At 37.8% G+C, this 22,653-nt stretch overlaps 2 protein-coding genes across 3 annotated transcripts in view; one reads left to right on the top strand and one right to left on the bottom strand.

Moving 5' to 3' along the window:
- The window catches only part of CENPP (centromere protein P), a 231,673-nt gene that overhangs the window by 146,911 nt on the left and 62,109 nt on the right, over window positions 1-22,653 (top strand). The gene's annotated exons all lie outside the window — the stretch shown is intronic.
- The window catches only part of ECM2 (extracellular matrix protein 2), a 35,626-nt gene that overhangs the window by 5,206 nt on the left and 7,767 nt on the right, over window positions 1-22,653 (bottom strand). The window contains exons 2-8 of one of the 2 annotated variants that reach the window (XM_065879189.1): window positions 19,152-19,464; window positions 15,056-15,244; window positions 12,324-12,818; window positions 9,927-10,042; window positions 8,141-8,276; window positions 2,584-2,741; window positions 291-430 (exon numbers count right to left, since the gene is read on the bottom strand). In XM_065879189.1, coding sequence (XP_065735261.1) covers window positions 291-430; window positions 2,584-2,741; window positions 8,141-8,276; window positions 9,927-10,042; window positions 12,324-12,818; window positions 15,056-15,244; window positions 19,152-19,440 — 1,523 coding nt within the window. In that variant the 5' untranslated portion in view covers window positions 19,441-19,464. Of the gene's footprint in view, window positions 1-290; window positions 431-2,583; window positions 2,742-8,140; window positions 8,277-9,926; window positions 10,043-12,323; window positions 12,885-15,055; window positions 15,245-19,151; window positions 19,465-22,653 lie in introns of those variants that run through there. The other variant, XM_065879188.1, reaches the window with a different exon arrangement.

Below are 22,653 nucleotides of genomic sequence, written 5' to 3' on the forward strand. Positions count from 1 at the left end.
TGCCTGTGAGGTCAGCAGAGAGCAGAACAGTGATCAGACCTAAGGTCACACTGCTTGGGCTTAGCACTTGCACACTGTAGGGTGTCCCCAGCAGCAGTGACCATGGCCGTCCTAACATCAGTCATATCATGAGTGGTTTGAAGTCTATGCAAATAGCCAAGTTTTATGTAGGGGGAGGTTCACTAAGAAAGAATGCTGTCACCTCCCTCACTTGCCCATGTTCATACCCTGTTTAATAATGGCAAAGGAAAGAAATCATCTAAGAAAGTCAGATTGTAGCATGTACTTACTCTTGATTTATCCAGGCTAAAGGAGCAATTCTATTTTCTTCAATTTTATTATAACGTAGTACAATGACATTGATCTTTCTGGTATGATTAAAAGAAATTTCAGTTATTTCTTCAATTTGGTTATTTTCTAGGTATAATTCCTATAATTAAGAGAAGAGACTTATTTTTTTCATATTAGTTGATAAATATATTCAATCTCACAGAATTAAAATCAGGTTATAGACTGTTGTCACTAGTGTTAGCTAAAGAGTCTTGCAGCACTTCAAAATGAGTTCATATTTTTAAGTTGTCAGATTTTCTAACTAGTAAAATAAAATGTACTATCTGTCATGGTTATGGAATAAATGAATTTTATTTAATTATTTTTTAACCATAAAATGATATATGATATAGCATACCATAATAATTGTATAAAGCTTTCTAATTTACAAAACTTATTCACATAAATTATTTCATTTGGGCTTCAAGATCCTAGAAAGTAGGAAATAAGTAGAAATTATCACCATTTAGCAGTAGAGAAACTCAGGCCTGGAGAGATGGCAAGATGTTTGCAAGGTTACACAGCTAATACATGAGGGAAACTCATGCTGGCTGGCCCCAGCTTAGGTCACCCTGCTTCCTACCAGTCCATGCTGTCTGTAATTTTTTTAGGCTCACATTTTTAGATTTGTTTGTATTATAATTACTTTAATTAACAGTTAATTAAGAGCCTTCATTTAACATCAGGGTGAAGTTTGCTAGAACCATTAGTAAGTTTTCAACAGCTAGCTGCCTTCAAGTTAAATTCATTTGGCATTACAAGGAATTTTTCACTCAGGGATCTTGTTGGAATTCAGAAGTACAATTGGTATATATATTCAGAGCAACTTTCTATTCCTGTTGTAGTAATTTCCCCCTCTTTGTCATTTAATTTTGGTATTGTTGGAAGTGAGTAAAGTGATTTTTAGCTTTTTGCTTTTACCTTCATACATATTTAGGGGTGAACTAGATCAGTGGTTCCTAAACTTGATTGTATGTTAGAATCACTCATGAGCTTTTTAAAGTATAAATTCCAACCTAAATCAGAGCACACTCATTTATTCGTTGAAACTGCAGCTGTGAAGCAGTGCATTGGAAGGATTCACAGTACATGTACTTGCATGGACAACACCTCCCAAGAAGCTAGCGAGAGGGTCTTTGGAAAGAGAAACCAGGGATGAGAGGGTCAGACGTGGAATAGAGACACATTGCTCTTTTGTACTATTCAAGTGTTGTGTGTGTGTTTTACTGTGTGCATGCATTATCTATTTCAAATTTTAATTTTTTAAATATAAATTGTTGACCCCATTCTCCAAAGAACCTGATTTAGCATGTCTGGGATAGGTCCAGGAATCTGTATTTCTTTAGAATCCAAGTGATTCTGAGATAAAGCCAGTTTATAGAACCTCAATCTTTACAATTTTGGTAAATTCTAAAGGTCTGTCTTAATCTGGAAGTAGGAAGAGGAAGCATGGTGGCTGTGGTAGCAGCAGTATCGTATTGAGATTAATGGCCCTCTCTTGGCTCACTGCATCCACAGCAGAGGGAAGCTTCGTCCTGCTGTCTGATTGTGTATGCGGCAGAAACAGAGCTCAGAGGAGGTGGCCTAGGAGTCAGCTGGATCTGCCAGGCCTCTTAATGCAGGAAGCTGGGGCGTACACTCAGCAGGGAAGACCCCCAGAGTCTCCCCTTAGTTAAGTGTGTTCCTTGTTGTAGCAAGAGAGACCACACACTTGGGCAGCAGGGAGTGTCTCCAGAGGGGATGGAGACACGACAGTGCTTGGGCCCTTGGTAGGAGCTAGTTAGAACTAGTAAGCTGTGGGAAGGGGGTGGGGGTGGGTGCTGCTGGCACAGTCAGCAGCCTTCTCTGCAAATCTTGTCCATCTTCACAGGGTCACTGCTAGTCCATGTGGGACTCTGGGTGGAACAGACTGGGATGAATGTCACAGTTCCAGTTTGAGACAGTTTTGCAAGTCAAGGTACTTTTTGCAAGTTGTAGTTTCTGTTTGAATACTCAGTTCATCTTCCCTGTTCTCCCCAAGAGCCGTTGGCAGAACCAATTTTCACTTTATCAAGATTTTCTACTAGTAGTTATAATTTTGACTCATAATTTTGTATTGTTTGAAAACAGTGCTCAAATTATAGTAAATTCTGTATATAGCACCAAAACTATTGAGTTTAATATGCATCACAATAACCTTTTAAAATATATTGTTTGTTTTGTCATAGTGTACTGTATTTAAAATATAAAATATTATAAGTAAGATATTGGTACCTCAATAGAAGCAGGAAGACCCTGTGGTATAATTCTAAATTTATTTCTTCCCAGACGCAGGTAGGATAGGCTCTTCAAAGGTTTGAAAGCTAAAGAATTGACATTAGTTTCACTGAGACTGTTTCCTTCCAATTCTAAGGTGACCAATTGATTTAAGTCTATAAAAAAATAAAATTATTGGGACATTAGGATAACTAAAAAACATGTAATTTCTATAGGCTTTCAAAATGTCATGTGAAATGTTCAGTTTATTTGGAGGACTGATGTTATAGCTTCTTTATTTGTATCCCCCTGCCCCCTTAGAGCCTTTTCCCTAGTACTTTGCAAATCCCAAATGCTCAGATAAGCCAGGACTCAATGCTGAATGCATGGTCTAGGAGAGGCAGACCTGTAGAGAAATCACTGTTGTGCTGTATGATCAAAGTTTGTAACCCTCATACAAAACAAAACACCACACACACACAAAAAGAAAAAAATATAGGCAAATATCACTGAAGAATGTATATGCAAAAAACCTCAACAAAATATTGGCAAACCAAATTCAAAAAGATCAAGTGGGATTTATCCCAGGGATGCAAGGATGGTTTAATATCCACAATAAAAATCAATGTGATATACCACCTTAACAAATTGAAGACTAAATGTCAAATGATCTTTTATTATAGATGCAGAAAAAGCTTTTTTGACAAAATTTAACATCCATTTGTGATAAAAACTCTCAACAAAGTGGGTATAGAGGGAACATACTTCAACATATAAGACAAACCTACAGCCAGTTTCATACTGAATGGTGAAAAGCTGAAAGCATTTCCTCTAAGATCAGGAATAAAACAGGGATGCCCAAACTCACCACTTTTATTCAACATTGTGTTGGAAGTTCTAGCCACAGCAATCAGACAAGGAAAAGAAGTGAAAGGAATCCAAGTTGGAAAGGAAGAAGTAAAATTGCCACTACAGGCAACATGATACTATATACAGAAAATCCTAGAGACTGCCACCAAAAAACTATTAGAACTAGTACATGAATTTAGTAAAGTTTCAGGATACAAAACTCAAATCTGTTGAGTTTCTATACACTAACAACAAACTATCAGAAAGAGAAATTAAGAAAACAATCCCATTTCCAATTGCATCAAAAAGAATAAAGACCCAGGAATAAATCTAAACAAGAAGATAAAAGACCTGTACTCAGAAAACCAAGAGACATTCATGAAAAAAAAACTGATTGAAGGCAACACAAACAAATGGAAAGATATACCTTGTACATGGACTGGAAGAATTAATACTGTTAAAATGACCATTCTCCCTAAGGCAGTCTACAGATTCAGTTCAATCCCTATCAAAATACCCTTTTGCACAGAACTAGAACAAATAATTCTAAAATTTGTATGGAAACGCAGAAGACCCCAAATAGCCAAAACAATCTTGAGAAAGAAGAACAAAGCTGGAGTTATCACACTCCCTGGTTTGAAGCTATAGTACAAACCTACAGTAATTGAAACAGTGCGGTACTGGCACAAAAACAGACCCATAGATCAATGGGACAGAATAGAGAGCCCAGAAATAAACCCATGCATTTATTGTCAATTAATCTATGACAAAGGAAGTCAAGAATGTACAGTATGGAAAGGAAAGTTTGTATAAGGAACAGAAGCCAGAGGAGGGAGTTGGGGGGCCAGGGCACCCCACAGAGGAAGCAATGGCCAAGCAGGGACTTGGAACGCAGGCAGATGAGAAGTAGAAGGTTGTAGAGGGTCATTCAAAGTATTTGCAAAGACAGACAGGTATGAAATGGCAGCATAATCAAGGCTGTATGAGGAATGTAATGCAATGGGTGGTTCCTTTTTCCAGGACACTGAAGGAGCACTCTCTGCCTGGCAAACCCTCAGTCTCTGAACAAGAGAATTTTAGCAGTGAATTCCCATCACAGTGTTCACTCTTGGCAAGACAGTGCAGCCAGACAGACGTTTTGAAAGGAGAATGATCAAAAATTCTCCACACATTCAGATTGAGCTACCAAGAAAGGCCTTTTTACAAACAAGATTTTTCTAAATTGTTTCTACTGGTCTCAGGAGTGGTATGACCAAATCAACTGGAAACTTAAAGGAAAATGGACAGCTCAGCAGTGAAGATACCCAGAGGTATCTGAGTCAGACCTTCAGGGTGTAACTTTGGAGTTTGTTCAGTGGCCAAAATTTTCAGAATAGGGGATGTTTTCATATGCAACTCAAGTCATGGGTACTGCACTGAAATGCTCTGTGCAACTCAGATCCTACTCTTAAGCATATCAGAGAAGTAAAACATAGTCTAAGGATAAACAAAAGATACTACCATCAGGAGTACAGATCATGGGTTCTAGAACATGACAAGGAGGAGGTGGCAGTGTATACCTGAGTGGTACGGAAGTGTGAGTGGGGCTAGATTCTCAAGACAGAAAGATGTAGGTAGACATGGGAGGGTGAGACAGCCAGGTGAACTCATGGAAGCATGAACCCACATGGGTGTGCTCAGGAGTAGGAAAGAGACCAGCCCTGGAGTGGGCCATATGCAAGAGGGGATGAAGGTTGTTGAGAGGGCAGAGGTGGGCTGTGCAGGGACTTTGTGCACCAGAAAATAAGGTCTGACTTTCCTTCTCTAGGCAACAAGCAGCCTCTGGATAGGGAACAGCATGACAAAATATTAATCTGCTGGTGTTTTTAACATCAGCTGGAGGACAGAGAGGAATTATGGAGGCCAACTAGTAAATTATGATAAGTGATTCTATTTCCTCATATAGCCAAAACTCTTTAATTTCCACAACTAAAGATACTGAGAATCCAGCATAATTATCTAGTACATAGTTGAGGTTTTGGAATGTAATACAACTTTTTCAGAGGAAAATAGATAATAGAAATAGACTGGTGGTCATTACATGAACTCATAAGAAAGAGAAACAAAACACAACAATGTAAATTAATATTATACATTACTTTACGGTTATTCTCTGGCTTATGTGTATATTGTATATACATAGATAGTATGTATGTTCCTATATGTAACAGGCAACAGGATGGAGGTAGAGAAGGTTCTTGTAGGTTACACTGTGGCAGAAAGAGGATTTATTAGCAGGAAGTTGGTAGGAAGTCCTTCCCATTGTGGGCGGGGAGCTACATAACAGGTTATAGACATGGGTAGACTTGTGTGAGAACTTGACCTCATAGATATTCTGACTGGATAGCCACACCACCATCATTGCTAGAAAGGACACCATGATCATGGGTTTTGTTTTGTTTTTAAGATTAATGAGGACAGGAACATTTTTTAGCATGTCCAGTTTTCTGCTATCCCTCCCCTCTATTTTTTCACCTTCCCTTCAATTTTAAGACCTTCCTTTTCTCTATAGTGGGTATGCACATCTCTCAGTGGATTCTGGATGAACTCCCAGCACCTTGGCATAGCATGTGCAGAGCTGTCTGTTGTGTGGTTCCTTCCTACCTTTTCACATCATCTTTTGTTCTTCACTCCCCATCACACACTGCATCCAAGATCCATGAAACTGGATTTCCCATAGCATCCAAATTGTTTTGTTTCTTCACACTTTTGTACATACTGCTTCTCTCCCTGGAGTGCCCTGCTTCCCCACTTCTCTGGAACTATATATATAAAACCTGAAGGGTCATGAGGGAGCTAACAGAAGTGCTACAGACCACTGATGGTCAAGTCAGGGGCTTCTACCCAGAAAAGCAGTGTCACAGCACTGGCAGTGGCCTGTGCTTGGGCTTGCCTTGCTCACTGCCAGCCAACCTGACCATCCACAGCAGTGGGACTCACAGGAGCTGAGGAGCCCCAGTGGCTACAGCAGTCAAGAGAAAACCCAGTACCTGAGGGGACAGCATTAGAGCAGAACTAAGAACTCAGTACCTGAGGGACCAGCACTGGAACGGGACTAAAGACACAGGCCTTTGGGCCACACACTACAGGGGCCTCTCTGGACAAGGTGACAGTGCAGAGGCTCCTCACTGGCCGCCTGCACAGGGCCAAGGCCTGTGAGGTGCTCAGACTGTAGAGATGGGAGGTAGATCAAGGAAGAGGCCAGTGTTCACCCTGGAACACAGTCAACCCTCTGGGAATATGAAATTTTTTCACGAGGGGGAAGTGCGTGTGGAGAAGCAGTTGTAGGAATGTGTGAGAGAACCTTCCAAATAAGGACTTAAAACATGTCATTTTGATAACACTGCTATAAATACCATCTCACATGTAGATCACATATAACCCATTAGTACACTTGTCCTAAATTAAGTGTTCCTTTGGTCTGTTTCACCTAGCAGTTAGAAATTGAACTTTCTAATGTCTTTTCCATATGACAAAAGACCTTCCAATTTTGTTTGTTAAGTACCCCGAAATCCATCTGGAAATAGAGTATTTCCATAACTCTGTAATCCTCAGATTTGGCAGTTCTCATTATTGTTTTTTCCCCATCACCAGAAGTGTTTTGTCCTTATGAAGTTTTTTGAGGAATGAAAGGAAATAATGGAATTGTTTTATTCCTTTAAAGGCTTGGTTATCAACATTAACCTAATAAATATATTTCAAATCAAATAAAAAATGTTAAGCACTATACTTCAAGAACTACACTAGACTGTTAGGAAGATAAAAAGAAAAAGTAGGCAGTTTTTGTCTTAAAGAAGCATATAAAGACATAGCTAGAATTCACAAAAAGGTAAATGTAATACTGCCTCTTTTATACAGAGTTCATAATATGACAACTTTAGTTATCCAGCTAGTCCAGAAACAGTCTTAAGAGTAAATTCCAGTTGTATTAAATGTACAGAATGTGGGGCACCTTCACTAAAACCCATCCATGGGAAAGCCAGGCTGTCGTGGCAACCACACACCCATGGGCATCATTTGTCTTGCCCTGTGGGGTGCATGTGTCTCATGGACAAGTGCCAGAGCAGCCCTCTAGGGAACAAGACTGTCAAAGCCAAAGTGACTGCCATATAGAGTGCATGTGCTAAAGTTTATGTACTTTGTTTGTAGGATTACCCCTCAGCCTCACATAGTTGCTCATTTACTTATATTTTATGCATAATTCTCATTTGCCAAAACATGTCAAGTTAAAAATAGCAAAATGTTCAGAGACAGTGGGAGTTGTGTATGGGGTGTATTGTGCATCTAAGGAGACCCGTTCAACAAGCCATGATACTGTGTTATCACCACTGATACCAAAAACATCGGTACAAACACAGCACCAGAACACCTGGCTGTGTGGGGAATGTTAATGTAACTCTTAGGATATTATGGATTTGTAATTTAGTTATTGTATTGTGAATGATGAAAACCTGAAATCAGTGAAAGTTTATTTATAAAATGCATTTTTAAGACAACGGGCAGTTTAAAATACATTTTTTTAAGTTTCACCAGTCAATAGTTAAAATAAATTTTATCAACTTAAAATGGTAACATGACCAAAAAAATTTTACTAGCTATTCATTTAGCAATATTGCAAATAAAATTTCCACACAACTACAGAAGAAAGGTTATATGGACACATATCATAAAGTCAAACGTTAAATACCTGATAAACTTTCTTCATCAATAACCTGAAGATTGTTCTCATTGATTTTAAGTTCTTCTAATGTAGGTGGTAGTTCTGAAGGAATCGCTACCAAATTGTTTCCATCCATATTCAGGCGCATTAAATTCTTTAGAAGCTTAAAAGGCAAATCTCAAAATTACTTTTTTATCTTGTTGCAGATGTACAGTCATATATGTCATTTAATGGTCAGTTTGCAGTAGTTACTAAAGTTTCACAAACCTTCAGTTGCTCAGGCTTAGACAAGAATCCCCATATTCTCCCTGCCACGTAGATGTTGGTCCTGTTAATAGCATTTATTCCCTGGTATTTTCAGCAAACTACATTTGGTGATTTTGCATCACACTCACCCATATTTTTATGGTGACTTTAGAAAGCAAGAGAAAGCTCCTGTCACCGCTGGACCAGTCATATTTTCCTAGATCTTAGGTTTTCAACTTCTCAGCAGTAGACACAAAGTTAATTAAAACATGCAATAATGTGAATCTGTCATAGATGCTAACAAGACAGCAGTTTGAACCCTTTCAATGTGTTTGTGAACTCAGTTTTCCATCTATACTAAGTAGAGACAGAGTCATAAAATAGCACTAACGATTGTGGAAATTCTTCAAAATTAAATGCTACAAATGTAACAAACTGTTTCTATATGGTACCCAAACAGTTTTGACTGTCTGGAGAGTGCATATCCACATTTGTAGTTACATGTTTGTTGGCCAAACTAACCTACACTACCAAAGTTACAGAATGATTTACATCAGTGGTGCTCAGAGTCAATTTCAGCAGTTTGGAAATGGGACAGAGAATCCCAAAACAAGAAAAAGGTAATTTCCTACAGTGTCCTCTTTTTTGATCAAATACAGGAAATGCACAGGTCCCAACTGTTGTTCTATCAGGACGACTAGCATGAGGCAGGACTCCAGGTCTTTCACATGAACGTGGACACCAAGTGTCTGGAGCTCTCTCGTCTGCAGTCCAGAATCTATATGAGAACCAGGAACTGAGCTTGTAAGAGGCCAGTGATTTGTCCAAAGAGTGGACAGAAGACCATCCAAGGGGATAAAGTTTGACCTCCTGGCATGTAACTTGTTTTACTTGGGCTTCTTTAAGCGCACACATTTATGAGTATTTGTTTACACACATAAACCCCTCCTTTCTTCTGCCTTTGTTTTTCTGAAAGTCCTTGATACTCTGTTTTCTCCCTTTTAGAAAAAAATTTTAATTAAATGTGATTCTTTCAAAGGTTTACTCTATGCTTTTCTCTTTCCCTAGCATATCCCCATGTTAATTTTCATCTGAGCCCATTTGTTTTTCTAGAACCCCCTCCTGCTGAAGTATCCTTTATCAGATTTTGCAGATAGCACAAAATAAGGAAATTTTGTATTGCTGGCCTGAAAATGTTAACAGAATTTCCAGATAAGCTCTCCTTTTTTCCCAGAAATACCTCATGTACTAAGAGACCATATTTCAACATGTTTTCTGCTACTTAGGGAGAAACTCCTCTATAAATTCAAAACATTAGTTTTGTCATTCATGCTGTTGTGGGTGCTTTAAGGACAAAGCATAGGAAAAACAGCTAGAAACCTATAAAACAATATACTATATTCAAGATAAAACTTGACTACAGTTTAGGGACATCAGAAACTTTCTTCAGAGGAAACTCCAGTAAAACATTTTACTTTTCCTTCCTTCTCCATCTCCACCCACTGACAGTACAAGTCATGAAAAAGCCATCCACGTGGATTGTTAGAAGTCAGAGCATATTATTTACCTTGAATGCTTTTGGACCTATGCCTGAAGAGGTGATATTATTTCTGCTCAGATCAAGCCTTTCCAAATTCGGTAATCCATTAAATGCTTCATCCGGAATGGAGGTGATAGAATTTCCTAGGACACGTAGCAATTGTGTTTTAGGCCTATGTACCTATAAATATATGTATACATGCACATGCATAGATAGCAAAAGAGAGCTTTATCTGGAGGAAAAGCAGTACTTATAGCAAGGACAATATGTATTATATAAGAAAATGAGTGTTTAGGAAAAAAACAAGACTGGGACTAGACTATTTCATATGGTCAAAATTTTCACTCTAAGGACTTGTCATGCTCTAGTACATCATGTTTTAGATGAAGCTGCTTTAAAACAGCCAGAATGTGGTTTGGTAGACAATTCTGTTAACATTATGCATTTTACAACAAAGATGTGTTTATGGAAGGTGCTATAGAAACTGATTTTTATAGTTCTTTGTATTTCCCTATTGACATTTCCTAGACCCTGGACCAGAAATATACTGTTTTTTACAATGAAACCTTGGGCATGTGACTTGCCTTCTTTGAGCATCAGTTTCCTCTAAGTAAGAAGCTTGGGGAGATAATCTCTCAGATTGCCTCCAGATCTTATAATTCTGTGACTTCAATCTATAGAAGTTCCTGCATGCTTTAATTTATGGGGTTTTGGTTTGACATTTAATTAAGTACAGTAGTCAATGATTTTTAAAGCCAGAAAATGAGCTTATCAGAAATAGTGAGTACTATAAAAATCATGTGGTGACCTTCTTATAAAACCAAGATACTGTGACTGAGCACAGGTCATTCATCTTTCATAAGACTTTAGACTTTCACAATTTGTTTTGTTTTGTTTTGTTTTAATGGCAGAGCACACCTGGCATGCAGGCTATAGAAGGAGGGGGCATTGCTGGAGCAGGACACTCTGGGCATGAGAAGAATTCCTTAGGAGGTCATGTGAACATGGTATCAGGAAGGCCATAACACCAGAAATGTCCTATTGCAGATTGGCTATCCTGATTAAAGGGGTCACGCTGTGACCATTGAGTATTTATTTATACGATCATTTATTATTTCTGTGGTAGTTTATTTCTGTTACTTCCCCCAAGACACATCTGAAACCCCACTCAGATTCTCTCACCCCTGCATCTTCAGAGCTATCCCCAGCATGGGCCTTATTGCCAAGACTCATTCACTGTCCCAGTCTCCCCACCAGCCAGGCTCACACACATATCTGTCCTACCATTCCTCCACTCAGAGCTCTTCCTGGCCCTATAAGAATGTGGGCAAAAAGTCTGGACCACTCCATGCCTACCACAATGGCTAAAACAAGGGGGGAAAACAACAGGAACTCTCTGATACTGCTGGAAGGAGTGTCACAGCCATTTTAAGGAACTGTTTGGTAGTTTCTTATAAAGTTAAACATGCTTTTACTGTAGCACTCGGCAATCCCACTCCTGGGTATATACCCTAGGAAAAAGAAAACTTAGGTCGGCACAAACATCCATATGTGGATGTTTATAGCAACTGTATGCATAATTGCCCCAAACTGGAAATAATCCAGATGTTCTTCACCTGAGACCTGTGGTCTGTCCAAACAACAGAACACCTCTCAGAAGTAAGGAGGAGCCAGCTACTGATAAACGCCACAACCTGCATAGCCCTCAGAAGCATTATGATAAATGAAAGAAGTCCAGCTGAAAAGGCTACATGCTGTATGATTCCATTTCTATGACATCCTAGAAAAGGTACTCTAGAGAGTAGAGTACCTACTCTCTAGGTACTCAGGAAACATCAGGGCTGGTGAAAGGAGGGACATGAGAGAATTTGGTGAGGTGATGGAAATGTTATATCTTGATTGTGGTATTGACTGTAAGCATTTGTCAAAACTCAAAGCATAACAGGGACTTCCCTGGTGGTCCAGTGGTTAAGACTTTACCTTCCAATGCAGGGGGTGCAGGTTTGATCCCTGGTTGGGGAGCTAAGATCCCACATGCCTTGCGGCCAAAAAACAAAACGTAAAGCAGAAGCAATATTGTAACGAATTCAATAAAGACTTTAAAAATGGTCCACATCAAAAAAAAAATCTTAAAAAAACCCTCAAAGAATAACATGCTAATAGTGTTTTACTATATATAAATTATACCTTCTAAACCTGGCTTTAGAAAAAAGTCAATGTGAAATCATGGTTTGATTTGGAGGAATTTACTTTATAACTGATGGTGCTATTCCGCAGTAAACACATCTCTTCTGCAAAGTTTTTATGTTTGAAGATTGTGAAATTAATCTGTTTGGTGTCAACTTATATTATAAAATTAAAATATAACATTCATAGGACAATGGGAGTTAACCACAAAATCAATTTAACGTCAACATCTCTTACCTATGAGCTCCAGACTTGTTATCTCTGGTGCTGTTAGCGGTGGTATTTGTGTGAGGTCGGCGCTGATACAGGAGATGGTTTTGTATGACAGAGAGCACCTGCTTGGCAGAGGTGGTATGCCTCTGGGGGTAGCTGGGATTGGGAGTTGAGAGGGCATCCTGAACATATCTCCTCTGACGGCGTCATCGTCATCCTCGTCCTCGTCCTCGTCCTCGTCCTCATCCTCATTCTCCCTTGCTGGGTTTCTGTGTCGATGGGCCTGCCTCCCCTCCTCTCCAGGTCTCTGCTCTCCCCCTTCTCTGCTCTGTCCCTCATTGGGAGGTCTCCCCCAGTCTCCAGGTCTAGAGATCTTTTCCTTTTGCTCCCTATCTTCATCTTGTTTAATTTCTTCTTCTTCCTCCTCAAATTGAAGTTCCTCTTTTCTCAGTGCTTGATGCATTTCCACCCAAGGAGACGGCTGTTGCTTATGAAGTAAACTGGTAGGTTCTCTTTGTTCTGAAGAATCACCAGAAAATTCAGTTCTGTCATTTAATGCTATACTACTGAGTAGCAAATAGGAGGCTACTGACCACATAAGGAGAAGACAGCAGGGGCAAGTTGTGGTATTAATGAAAGGAAAAATCATAGTGAAAATTAGGTTAGTAAATAACATTCCCTGTAGGTATATGAGTGCAGTTTAAATGTGAAATGCATCTTGAAATTTTTGTTTGAAGTTTTAATAGAAATAAATAAACTTTATTTCTGTTTTATAAGACTTTATAGGCAATTCTTGTTTTTCCTTGTGAGCCTTAATACTTATTTTTACTAAAGTATCATGCTATCTGGTGACTAAAGAGGGAATATTACCATATGTTGCTTACCATAAGCAGTCCTATTGTGAGATTGTAATATAATCAGATGTGATAACTTTATAGTAGATACTGTTCAGTTAATTGGGCTTATTGATAATGTAAGAATTTGTACACTGTCAGACATAAAAAAGTGAAAGAGATGTACCTTTTACTTGTTTATGGTAGTGAAATTGGCTTTTATTTATAGATTTATTATATCTGTCTGATTTTCTTTCAGCTCCATGGGCCTAAAAGCATCCTCTGAAATTTAGAGTTATAGAAAATTCTCTTCTGTTTTCCTCCCAGACTCTGTACTTAAATTATTTTTACTTCTTGAGACCTATATAGAAGATGTCCTGGATTTAGATGATGAATCTTTAACCTAGACATATGCACAAGAGTACTTTTTATTATTCCATGATGATGATAGCATAATATATAATAGTAGAAAGTTTATCTACATTTGTATTTAGCTGTTATTATCTTTGGCAGAAAGTGGGGAAGACTTGACAGAGACCAGATTTTAGACTCACCCTCTGAATGAAGAGTTTTAGGGAAAAGTGAGCTCAGTACATAGATTTTCTTTCATCAAAATATAAAAATTTACTTAATCATTTCTATGATTTTATTTAATGCCATACATAAATCACCCCCAAAAAAGAACTCAAAATATAATTATGTGAAGGAATTACTTGAGATTTCAATTCAGTATGTATTATAAAGTCTGTGAGTTATGTTTTTCACATCTCTGACAGAACATGCAAAAGGAGAGTAGGAAAAAATTAGCAAAATGAAACTAAAACTATCATATTGAAACGTTTAAAATCTTTTCTGTATATCCAAGTTTATTTTTCCAAAATAACCACAGCATTTCAAGAATAATAGTTCAAGTCCTTTGAAAAATGTCTGAGAATTTCTGGATCTTGCCTTTATAAATCTTCTGTTTCATATCCCAAGGAGTCAGGTTCATTAAACACTTTTATTTTCTAACATTTTTTAAAGTCATAATACCTTAGTAAAATAATTAGTAGTATACACCAAAATACAGTTCTTAAATGTTCGGAAGTTCTTCCTGGTAGGAGACTTTTGTGGGTAACCACCCTGTGATCATCCTGTGTGCTTGGAAACAATCTACCTTGATCATAGGCAACAGAAGATATCTGTATCCCTTCCCATCGAATTATTTAACACATATTTATTTATTTCATAAGCTATTGGCCAGGCTTTTCTTGCAGGAGTCCTGAGGCTTCCTCCCTAGAGTCCTCTACTGCATCAGCCTCATAGATAAGGCACAGTGAGCAGCCAACAAAACCTCATAGTGTGATCTTTCTGTGCACAGCAGTGCCACAACAGAAAGCCACTGCTCCAGGGCCATTGCCCTTTATTTCTCTAGGATTACCTGAGCAGTAATGACTGCACATAGACTGGGAAAACTGGGCTTTATTCTCTCTAGATGCAAGCCACTCCTCCCTTTGTTCACCATGAGTTCTTCATCTTCATTTGGGTTGATAACTGTAAACACACTGAGTTGAATTAAGTGAGATAATGCATGTAAGGAACTAAGCAGAGTTCTTCACGCATACTAAGAACATGGGAGCTCTTTGCTATGTAAATTCTATCACTACATCTGTAATGCTGCGAGTCAAATGTGGAATGTGATCTGGTCTGAGTTTACTCATTCTAATAGAGCTAGAACTCTAAAGCCAAGATGTTTTATTTTTCTCTCCCCTATCATGCAATTTCCCAAATAATTTCCATGTTTATCATCATTGTGCCAATATTTTAAGTACCCTGATGACTAGTTTATCATAATTTAAAATTTAAGGTAGTGACAAAATAAAAACAAATGGAAGTTAAAGACTAAATCACATGTGATATTTTGTTTGGGCTAAATATTTGTACCAGTATCAGAGCAGACGGGGCAGCATTCTCCTTCAGGTGTAACTGTTTGGGGGCACATCTGAGGGTGGCACTTGGTCTCATCACAAAGGACTCTTCCATTCGAGCAGAGGCAGATAGTGCAGGGCTCAGGAGACCATACAGCTTTGTTATACATGGTCATCCCATTTGCCAAACAGTGTCCTTTCTTTCCTAGAAGAGAACAGTAACATTTAAATTCCTTGTATGATTACTAGCACTTGTGAATGGAAGTGAGCCCAATGTGATAGACCCACACAAGTAACATTCTATGTTCTTTCATGCAGAGGATAAAAGTATCTTACAGATGTAAACCTCTGAAATGCTTTTCACATGCTGTATTCTCAACCCCTCTTACTTAGGCTCTGAGAGTGACCTCCTCATGGTAACTTGAGCCTGAATTGTACTTCCATCCTGCATCTGTCAGGATGGCTAAGTTATACAACAGCAACAAACAACCCCTAAATCTCAGTTATTTCTTGTTGCTGCTATGTGTCCAATGTAGATATTGTCAGGATAAAAAATAGGCTTCATCTCCAAGCAGGCTGCCCTGATGACCACAGCAGTGGGAATGTGAGGTTGCAAATAACACACAAGCTCTAAACATGTCTAATTATATTGACCAAGGCAAATTATACAGCTACATCTAACTTCAGAAGAGAAAAAGCAGTATAGTTCCATCACGTGCCAGAGAGCAGAGAGCTGGAACAGCACTAATGATGAATGAGCCCACATTGTACCCTTCCTGATTTGCAGATGGAGAGGTGAAATAAGACTGTATGCTTGTGGTGCTTTTTACGTTGAATTCTCGATGAGACATTGCAACAATCTCTTTTTTTTTTAGAATAGTTGTGTTATTGAAATACAATTCAAATACCCTTTTAAAGTACACAGTGCAGTGGGTTTTAGTATATTGTTTTCTCTACATACAGTGTTGTAGATACATGGATATGTGTGTCAACTAAGCAGGCCATTAGACAGTCAATTTGAATATTAGAGGGGATGTTTTCCTTCCAATCCTAGTGTTATTCCTGATAACTCTTTTCCATCTGTTGAGCCACTGTCCCCGCAAATGAGCTCTCACATTTGTCCCCTTCTTTCCCTTACTGCTGTGTCAACCCTGTTCAAGCCCTACCCATCTCTCATTTGGATACTTATAGTAAACTAATCCCACCCATCCAATTTCTCCCCTGGGAAAAAAAAATAGATATAATCAGGAGTTGTCTCCTGATTATAAAAGTACTATAGTGTATCAAAATTCCAACAGCCTTTTTTGCAGAAATGGAAAAGTTAATCCTTAATTTCATAAGGAATTATAAGGGGCCCCAAATAGCCAAAAAAAATCTTGAAAGAAAAAAAAATTTTTTGAGGGCTCACACTTCCAGATTTCAAAACTTACCACAAAGCTACAATAATCAGCTTATACCAGTATGGTACTGGCATAAGGATAAACATATACACCAGTGGAATATTGACAGTCCAGAAATAAACCCATTACATCTATGGCCAATTGATTTTTGACAAAAGTGCCAAGCCCGTTCAATGGGGAAAAAAGTTGTCTCTTCAACAAATGGTGCTGGGACAACTGTATATCCGTATGCAAAAGAATGAAGTTGCCCCCTACCTCATGCCAAATATAAAAATTAACTCAAAATGGATCAAAACCTAAATATAAGATGTAAAATATAATATTCATAAAATAAAGCATGACCTTGGATTTGGCAATGGATTTTTAGATATGATTCCAAAAGCACAAGCAACAAAAGAAAAAATAGATGAATTGGACTGTATCAAAATTTCAAATTTGGTCCATTGGAGAACATTGTCAAGAAAGTCAAAGGGACAATGTACACAATGAGAGAAAATATTTGCAAATCATATCTGATAAGGGTCTAATATCTTGAATATACGTGAAGAACTCTTATAACTCAACAACAGAAAACCAGCCCAGTTAAAATATGGACAAAGGACTTGAATAGACATTTCTCCAAAGAAGATATACAATGAACAATAAGCACATAAAGAGATGCTGAGAGTCATTAGGGAAATACAAATTAAACCACAATGTGATAACCGCTTCACATCCACAAGAATGGCTATATTTTTTAAATGGAAAATAATGGCAAGGATGTGGAGAAATTGGAGTCTTTGTATATTGCCGGTGGGTATATAAAATGATATAGCTTCTGTGGGGAACATTTGGCAATTTCTCAATAAATTAAACATATAATTACCACATGGCCCAGCTCCTAGGTACCTGATATTCCACTTCTAGGTATATACCCAAGGGAACTGAAAACGGGAATTCAGATAGAAACTTGTACACAAATGTTCGTAGCTGTGCTATTCACAGTAGCCAAAAGGTGGAAACAACGCAATTATCCATCAATGGATGAAAGGATAAACAAAACATGGTATTTCTCTGCAATGAGATATAATTCAGCATAAAAAAAGAATGAAGTATTTATACACTGTACAACATGAGTGAACCTTGAAAACATTATGCCAAGTAAAAGAAGTCAGACACCAAAGGCCACATATTATAGGACTCCTTTTATATTAAATATTCAGAATAGGCAAATTCATAGAGACAGAAAGATTAGTGGTTGCCAGGGATTGCGGGGAGGAGAAAATGGGGAGTAAGTGCTTAATATATATGTAGTTCCCTTTTAGGGTGAAGCAAGTGTTCAGGAACGAGATAGTGGTGATGGTTGCACAACATTGTGAATATACTTAATGCCACTGAATTGTACACTTTTAAATGGTTAAATGATAAGTTTTATGTCATGTGTATTTTACCACAATTTTTTTTTCTTTTTTTTTTTTTCTTTTTTTTTTGCGGTACGCGGGCCTCTCACTGTTGCGGCCTCTCCCGTTGCGGAGCACAGGCTCCGGATGCGCAGGCTTAGCGGCCATGGCTCACGGGCCCAGCCGCTCCACAGCATGTGGTATCCTCCCGGACCAGGGCAGGAACCCGTGTCCCCTGCATCAGCAGGCGGACTCCCAACCACTGTGCCACCAGGGAAACCCACAATTTTTTTAAAAAGTACTGTAAGACCACTGGAAAACATTTTAGGACAATTTAGAAATCTTTCGTATACATCTTCTATACCTTTTAATGCACATCACCCTATGCTGCATATTTTTTAAAACAGATTTGAGATCACATTATGCATACTACTTTTCAACCTTTTTATTTTCTATTATTATAGCTTGGATATCTTTCCACTTAATTAGGGAAATTGACCTCATCGTCCTTTAAGAGTTATGGGTACGCTATAACCATCATTTTAAATTCCATGCCTCCAGGCTCTTTCTTCTCTCAATCATGTTGTAAATGTGACCTAAATTGTCTCTTTTCATGGTAATTGTATGTTATTTCTGTTAACTTCGTGGAAATAACATCATTTAGAAGCATTTGGTTTTCTTGAGACAATGTATGAAGTATTGGTCACAGAACATTATGTGGTGATACATTCTTTTGTCTTTTGAAAGTTTTATGTAATGGTACCATATGTATAATATAATTACTTTTTCCTTCCAAACCTGGAAAAATGTGGACCATTAAATATTAGTGTTTAAAAATGCCTAGTTGAAATCTTCGGAAGAATTTCCAATCTTTTCAAACTTTAAAAATTCAGTAGTTTGGTCTATATCAAATAAATTCAGTGGCTTAACTTCATGTTTGGTTGAAAATATTTAATAGCCGTGAGTTCATAGACTCATCTGAATCATTTATTTCTATATCCTAGATGATCTATCATGATAAATGAAAAAGCAGTTTTGACATGTATATTACTATATTATGATTACAACTATTTTAAATACATGGCATAGTAAACAGACTAGAAATAATAAACCAAAATAGTAACTCTGATTTTATAAATGTAGTTATAGGATAAGTAATATTTTTTCTGTTTTACAATAATTTGTATTATAAGTATATTCTGCAAATGGGTTTTTAAATTATTTCAAAATTTATCTTTGTAGATTAAACCAAAAGGTAATATAATAACTTGAATTTTTAAAAAATTTTCTTTTTGGAGTTTCTCTCTCTTCCTCTCTTCTACTGTTTTCTTACCTGGTAATACATTATAGCTTGATTCTACTCCGGGAAATCTTAAAAAGGATTCAAACTTTTCCTCCGTACTATAATCCAAGTTAACCATGGGAAGTGTTGCTGCTGGTGTAACTATCCTCATTTGCTGAATTCCAAGCTGTCTACTGGATCTGTGGATGGGCGAGGAACTTTTTCTCTGTCTTCTATAATACATCTTCCTTCTTTCCTTCCTAGAAGTTTCTTCATTTTGTCCAAACTCAGTTTGAATAACGAGAAGCAGAAGAAAACAATACAAGCTTGAAAACTTCATGCTTGCTTTTTCACTATTTGATTCCTAGGATGAGAATGAAACAGAATTTCAGAGTTAGTGACTAAATTTTTACCTCTGAAAATTGGCCTATAATTGCCTATATCCCTCAGCAGCAAGTCTGTGAGATATAACACATATAATATATGGGCTCTATGCTATAGTATTACTGCCAAGTCAGAATTTAGAATTTTTCTGTCAGAATCAAATAATTTTTAGTACTTTATTGCTAGACCAGACATGAGCAAACTTTTTCTATAAAGAACCATATAGCAAATATTTTAGGTTTTACAGGCCATGCAGTCTTTGTCATAACTACTCCACTCGACCCTTGTAACATGAAGGTAGACAATATGTACATAGTTTGTGTACGTGATATGTACACAGTTTGTGTACGTGATATGTACACAGTTTGTGTACATGATATGTGCACAATTGTGTACACAAATTCCAAAACAGGCAGTGGGTCAGACTTAGCCCCCAGGCCATAGTGTGCCAACCCCTCTCTGGACCACTGTGTTGTAGGTTTTCAGAGGTTACTCAGGAGGTTTCTCTCCACCTCTCTGCCAAGTCATTCTGTGACTAACATCATCCACAATTCATTTTCCCGGCTCTTATATTTTATTATTTTATTCTCTAGTGTTCTAATTTTCTTTGTTGGGGGAAAGAGCATAATTGCACCAAATAAAAATAACAGCAAACTAGTATCAGTTATAAAGAGGTAAGAGGGACAAAGAGTAACTTTTAATCAGCTGGTCTCAAGAGGAGTACAGGGCCCTGCACATGGTGAAGCTGAAAAACATATTTGAGAAATGAATACTTTTTCAAACCTTAAACATGGATTAGCACAGAACAGAAATCCCTGAGAGGGGGAAAGTCCAAGTTGAGCTCCTGCTCACTGCCTGGAGGGAGTTCCTTCTGAGGCTGAAGCCCAGGGTGAGGACCCAGGCAGAGCCCAACAATCTTCCTGAGTTGAAAAAACAAAAAACAAAAAACCTGGGGTCCTGGGGATGCCAGAGAGGCAAGAGTTTGCAGAGCAGAGCACAGGGAGGTGAGAGCTACCCTGAAAAAGACTTCCAAAGATATCAAGTCTTCAACCGAGTATGATTAGCACATTTGTATGAGAAAACTACTCAACACTTGAGAAAGAACTACCATGAAGGACAAAAAGAAAAAATCCTTTAGGCTAGAAAAGGCTGGGCAGACTCTGTGTGTCCAGCAGTCATAGTGGAGAACCTGTACTGCAAAGGGCATCAGACAGAGTGCTCAGAAGGGCATCGGCACATCAGAGAAAACAATTTACCCTAGACTAACGGCTGATCTGATCCCATTTACAGCACTGAATAGCAAGCCTCCAGAAAGGATCAAACTGTGTGCAACAACTTAACTATGTCCCAGAGCACCCAACAAGTACTGGGAAATCCAGCAAAAATTTACCAGGCACACAAAGAAACAGGAATTGTTGACCCATGATGAGGAAAATCAATCTATTGAAACCCATCCATAGCACAGCTGACATAATTATTAAGTAGGTCATTAAAAGTTATTAAAACCATAATCTGCGTGTTCAAGAATGTAGAGGAAAGATATTTAAAGAAATCCAAATTGAACTTTTAAAGATGTAAACTACAATGTGAGAGAGGAAAAACTATACTGCAAGGGATGAATAGCACATTAGACATTGCAGGAAAAAATTAGTAAACTTGAAAACATAGTCACAGAAATTATCCAAAATGAAACACACACACACACACACACATGACCAGTAAAAAACATGAACAGAGCATCATCAAACTGTGGGACAACTTCAAGAAGATCAATTTCTGTCCAGTTCCAGTCCCTGAAGGACTAGGGAGGCACAAAAAATATTTGAAGAAATAAAGACTGGTCATTTTCCAAATTTGATGAAAACTATAAACCCACATATCCAAGATCAATAAACCCCCAAAATAAGAAATATGAAGAAAATAATGTCAAATATTCATCATAATCAAATTGCTTTAAAACCAGTAATAAGGGGAACATCTTAAAAGTGACCAGAGAAAAAGACACAAAGTTAAGAATAGAATAAAAGACTTCTCATTCAAAACAGTACAAGCCAGAAGACAGTGGAACAATGACTTTCAGGTACTGAAAAAAATCAACTTATATACTCAGTGATAATGTCTTTCAGAAACACAGGCAACATAAAGACTTTTTCAGACATAGAGAAGCTAAAGGAATTAATCACCAGCAGAATTGCACTGTAAGAAATGCTAAAGTAGAAGGAAAATTATATCAGATAGAATTATGGATCTACACAAAGGAATGAATACCACAGGAAATGGCATATATGTAGATAAATACTCTTTTTTATTTTTAAATCTCTTTAAAAGATGCTAGTTTAATACAGTCATCTGTTTAACAGTTGTGTTGATTAATATAATAATACTGTATTTTGGGGTTTCTACCTTAAGTGAAAGTAAAATGTATGACAACAGAAGCAGAAAGGAGGAAAGAGGAAGTGTAAATATACTGTTATGTTCTAATACTATAAGCAAAGTGGAATATCAACTGAAGATAATTGTAATAAGTTAAAGATGCATACTATAAGCCCTAAGGTAATCACCAAAAAAAACAAGAGTTATAGCTAATAAACCAATAAAGGTGATAAAGTGGAGTAATAAAAATAATCCGAAACATATTACATGTAAATCATATTAAATGTGAATTCATTAATTGCCACAGAGACTGTCCACATTGAATTTTTAAAAATTAAGACCCAACTCTAGGGACTTCCCTGGTGGTCCAGTGGTTAAGACTCCATGCTCCCAATGCAGGGGGCCTGGGTTCAATCCCTGGCCAGGGAACTAGATCCCACACGCATACCACAACTAAGAGTTCACATGCCACAACTAAGGAGCCCGCAGCCTCAACTAAGACCCAGCACAACAAAATAAAATAAAACAAAACAAAATAAAATAAAATCCCAACTCTATGCTGCCTATAAGAAACTCATGCTAAATAAAGATACAAATGGATTAAAATTAAAAGGATGGAAAAATATATACTTTGGTAACACTAATCAAAAGAAAAGTGGGGGCTTCCCTGGTGGCACAGTGCTCAAGAATCCGCCTGCCAATGTAGGGGACACAGGTTCAAACCCTGGTCCAGGAAGAGCCCACATGCCGTGGAGCAGCTAAGCCCGTGCACCACAACTACTGAGCCTGCACTCTA

Source organism: Phocoena phocoena, chromosome 6 (genome assembly GCF_963924675.1).
Source record: "Phocoena phocoena chromosome 6, mPhoPho1.1, whole genome shotgun sequence".
Classification (NCBI taxonomy): Eukaryota; Metazoa; Chordata; class Mammalia; order Artiodactyla; family Phocoenidae; genus Phocoena; species Phocoena phocoena.